Source organism: Eurypyga helias, unplaced genomic scaffold, assembly GCF_000690775.1.
Source record: "Eurypyga helias isolate BGI_N326 unplaced genomic scaffold, ASM69077v1 scaffold11601, whole genome shotgun sequence".
Lineage (NCBI taxonomy): Eukaryota > Metazoa > Chordata > Aves > Eurypygiformes > Eurypygidae > Eurypyga > Eurypyga helias.
This window is the reverse complement of record NW_010231579.1, coordinates 1-4,470: the sequence shown is the minus strand read 5'-3', so window position 1 is coordinate 4,470 and position 4,470 is coordinate 1. Positions and strand designations below refer to the sequence as shown.

At 51.3% G+C, this 4,470-nt stretch overlaps 1 protein-coding gene across 1 annotated transcript; it reads right to left on the bottom strand.

The window, feature by feature from the left end:
- Window positions 1–3,575: 3,575 nt before the first annotated feature.
- LOC104516705 (rho-related GTP-binding protein RhoB) lies at window positions 3,576–4,463 on the bottom strand. Its single transcript, XM_010161126.1, has one exon. It carries the CDS (start codon window positions 4,404–4,406, stop codon window positions 4,059–4,061), a length of 348 nt encoding a protein of 115 aa, XP_010159428.1. The 5' UTR covers window positions 4,407–4,463; the 3' UTR covers window positions 3,576–4,058.
- Window positions 4,464–4,470: the final 7 nt, after the last annotated feature.

The following is a 4,470-nucleotide window of genomic DNA, read 5'->3' as shown; positions in this document are numbered from 1 at the left end:
TGAACTCAGAACCACAGAAACAAATGGGCCTTCCAGTGGGGCTTTTCTACACCTCCAGGATTTGCTGCTAAGGTTGCACTGGATCACCACGGGACAAACTGCTCTGGCTCCCACCAGAACGAACACCTTCTGCAAAGGTTGAACTTGGTCTGAACAGGGTAAGGGAAGGTGCAACCTTTCCTCAGCTGGGGACATCTGTGTGGGCATAGCCGGGAAAGTCTCTGCGTCCCCAGCAGTGTGCACGGGGATTGTGACATAAGTTGCTTGTTGGCCGTCCTTTGATGCTCTGACTTGCTCCCTCTCAACTCTTCTCCAACCACAAGGTTACAGAGACAGGCTGGGACCCAATGAACACGAGCTAGGGGACCAGATGACGACAAGCAAGGTGAGGTCCGCACGAAACCAACCCTTTGTCCGATGGTGTGGGTCCTGGGTAGCCTGCCCTGACCTCAGGCACGTGGCTGGCCCCGGCCGTGGGCAGACCCTTCACGTTAAACTTGGGCAGATGCAGCCGTGGGGTGGAGGCGGTCGGTGCAACATCCTCACACCACAGAAGGTGTGGGCCTGGGGTGTCAGCCTGGCCGTGTCAGCACGGCTGAGTCGAGGAAGGTGGGATGAGCCACACCTCGAGTGCCCCTCCACCAAAGTGGTGAGACTAACGAGCACGCGTAGAGCAAAGCACGTTATGGCTCTGATCCCACCAGCTGACCCCGTCGGGTGGACTCCCACACGGTGATCTCACCCTGCCAGCTTAGTCACAGCTTCACAAGCAGCAGAGAAAGGTCACGCTCAGTTAAAACTGAAATGTGTTGTCTTACAGTTTTTCCCCCTTGGTACAGAAGCTGTAGCCCTGACTTGGGCAAAGGTCCAACTGGAAATAATGAATGCAATTACCTTGTAAGCACCTTAATGGAAAATATCGGTATAGTTAATTATGCAGGGATGCAATGCTAACTCATTTCCCAGTGTTTTAAATACAAATATTAACACTTTCTCCTTTGGGCTTTTGGGATGATTAGTTATTGATGCAGTCTGACAGAATTTGTAAGTTTTGCAACTATTGCAATTAGTTCAAGGAAGAAGTTTCCAGCGCTGATTTTAACATCACTGGCTGATACTGCACAGAACAGCGCTGCGCTGCACAGAACCAGGCTTGGAGTGCCTCTGCAAGAATGACGTCTTCGGCCATGACCCTTTAAACATCCAAAACTTACACTTTTTTCAATGGATGTTTTAGGACCAAAAAGTTATTTTAGGATTCTCAAATTGAAGATAATCTCACTCTTTGAATATTGGGAGAATTGAAATCCCTGGAGATAGACACCCAAACCTGGGACTCAGGTACCTGTTAAGAAATCCTGGCTATATTGTCCAAGTGAAAATGTCACTGTCTTCCATAAAGATCGTAGGAAACAGCACAATAAACTCACAGCATGGACTCTAGCACTGGAAAAATGCAAATCCAGGTATTTCTGCACTCTGTCTGACCGGCTTTCCAGTTGTGGAACAAGGAGCCCACTATTTCAGCGTTAGTCTGCCAAAAAAGCCCCACTGCTTTCAGCCGGCAGCAGGCAGAGCCCTCTCTCAACGAACAAGCAAAAGCCACTAAATGTGTTTTGCTTGCCTTGGTATTTGCTAGCACCTCTGAACAATCCGGTGCTTCCTGGCAGATATTCATAGGCTAGAAAAACAAAAGGCTGGACTCCTTTCTCACACCTACGCAAAAGGAGCTGAGAGGATTTACAGAAATATAAAACTCTCCTGAGATTTCCCTTACAGGTAACTAAGGGATTTTTTTCATGGGGGGAAAAAAAAAGTGTGAAAAAAATTAAAAGGGGGGGCCAGGGGGAAGAGGTATCAGCACTTCGTGCATAAACCTCATTGTTCAGCGAAAACCACGCGATGGTTCGCACCAGGCCACCTCTTCTGCCCGGGGTTGCCGCTGCGGGCAGCGCCCGCTCCTGCCTGCCTAGGGCAGGGAGCACGCCTGGGAGCAGAGAGTCCGTGAGGGAAGAAGCAGGCAGGATGTCTGCATCTGTCCATGGGATTCCCAACACGGAGAGACCTACACTTCCTACAGGAATTAACGAGATCTCTGCAGTGTGAGCGTAGCCTCCTGCTGCTGGCTCAACAGCAAGCCAAGCCTGTCCGCATAGGGGAGGTCACTAATAACGACCTGCTTTCATCAAAATGTTGTTTGAAAAATAAGCTTCTGCTATTTTTAAGTTCTCTGGGTTTTGCTACACGAGGCCATGGGGCAAAGGAGCACCGGGAGCCAGAGCTCCCCCATGCACAAGGCAGAGAGGCTCCTTGCACTTTGCAGCATCAAGGGTGGATTAGTCACCACCTTGTATTTTCAGTACACTTCCGCTGCCATCCGTACGAGAAAATTAAGGAAGCAGCTCCCCCCAAGGAAAATCCAACCACCATTCCTCTGAAAACTGCCAGACAGGTAGTTTGGCCAGTGGAGAAAATACATATAGGACCGCACGCATGCAGTGGGCAAACCTCTGTTGGAGTTGAGCACCATCCAGGGGTAGTGCTGCAAGCTGAGGGGGGGTCTCCATAAATTACAACACTGCTCTCAGAAGTGTCAGCATAGAATCTTTTAATACTTTACATAAAAAAACTGCATACACAGTTCATAATTTTATGTAAACATCATATACATCTCAGTTTTTGCCATGTCAGTTTATTAAAAACAAAACCAGAGAACAGTCTCAGTACCACTGTTGAGGGAAGAGGGAGGAAAAGTAAACAAACAGAAATGGATACATTTGTTCTCTGAACCAGAGAAACACAAGATTTTCACAGGGTAGCCAACCCGAGTGAAAAGTTTTAAATAAACCCAGATTCTTTAAATTGCCCTTTAGCATTGGTGTCTGATGTACTCACTGCAGAGGCAACAGTGCTCTCACCCATTTTTTTTTCCCCAGGCAGAAAGATACAGTGGTTTGATTTTGTCTTGTGTGGAAATCACAATTTAAAACAAGACCCAGATGAAGTTACTGAGTAAGAACGTTTCCCATGCTACAGTGTTGTATGCAGATGACAAGTGCATTGAGCATTCAATTTAAGAAACAAAACCCCACCAAGTTGTGCAAAGTAATTTCTTTTGAAAATAAAAAATTTTTTAAATAAACCCAAATCAACATACTTGCAGAAAGACAACATTAAAGGAAGGAGCAGGCACCAAGATCATAATATGGCAATATCATCCCTTCCCCCTTGCTCATCCTGCCTCATCCCTCAGGAGGATGTCCAGCAAGGAGGACAGAACAGTCAGTTCAGCTTGACTTTCCAGCCCGAGGGCTTCTGCAGCTGGAATCGGTTCAAGGCTCGCGTTATCAGCAGGTTATCAGTCACTCAGGGCAAGTTCCTTTGCACAACACAAGTCCCAGCTGGGCACCCCCTCCCCACCTCACTTTAAATAAGCACCCCCTGCACTACCCCAGTTTGCACAAGACAGAAAAGGTAAGATATATACAAGGCTTCGCTTGGGACGACCCTCCCCTCCCAGTCTCTGCCTTCAGGGCACTAACATCCACCACAGGTCAGGCTCTGGCCGAAAGACCCCCGGGAGATGCAGTCCCCTTCCCCAGCCATCCCGGGGGAGGCATATGCGGGCAGGAGGCAGAAGTCCCTTCGAGCGTCGCAGCTCCATCACTCTCCTCTTGCAAAAGAGAGGAGGCTGCCCAGGAGCTGGGAGCAGCAGGTGGTAGGCAAAGGGGAAGAGCCGGGTGCAGCGTTCGCTCAGTCCAGTCGCAGCAGCTTTTTGTTGTCGAGTCTGCCATTAACTCACAGGGGCCGATGGCAGGAGAAGGCTTCTCCCCCACGTTATTCCCAATACTCAGGGCATGCAATTCCCCCCCTCCCTCTGTCCCCACGGCTGAGCCAGCACAACCCTCTTCAGCCAAGGCCTTAGCCCCCACCTCGACTCATCGCCAGCCCCCAGCAGAGGGGACAGACAGACGTCGCGTGCGTGCGCAACCCAGCTCCTCTCTGCCTGCCGACGGGTGACCCGGGCGCCGTGCCCAGCGCCGCGCTCCAGCCGCGCCCTATAGCACTTTGCAGCAGTTGATGCAGCCGTTCTGGGTGCCGTAGCGCTTCTGCAAGGCAGCCCGGGTGGCAGTCTCAAAGACCTCCCGGACGCCCTCCTTGGTCTTGGCCGAGCACTCCAGGTAGTCGTAGGCCTGGATGCGAATGGCCATGGCGCGGCCATCCTCGGTGCGCACCGGCTCCTGCTTCATGCGGGCCAGCTCGTTGCGCACGTGCTCGTCGTTGCGCAGGTCTTTCTTGTTGGCCACCAGGATGATGGGGACGTTGGGGCAGAAGTGCTTGACTTCGGGCACCCACTTCTCCGGGATGTTCTCCAGCGAGTCCGGGCTGTCCACAGAGAAGCACATGAGGATCACGTCGGTGTCCGGGTAGGAGAGGGGGCGCAGGCGGTCGTAGTCCTCCTGGCCGGCT

What these genes read in the sequence shown, in the direction of transcription:
- LOC104516705 (XM_010161126.1), bottom strand. Translation starts at nt 4,406, where the DNA reads ATGTGCTTCTCTGTGGACAGCCCGGACTCGCTGGAGAACATCCCGGAG.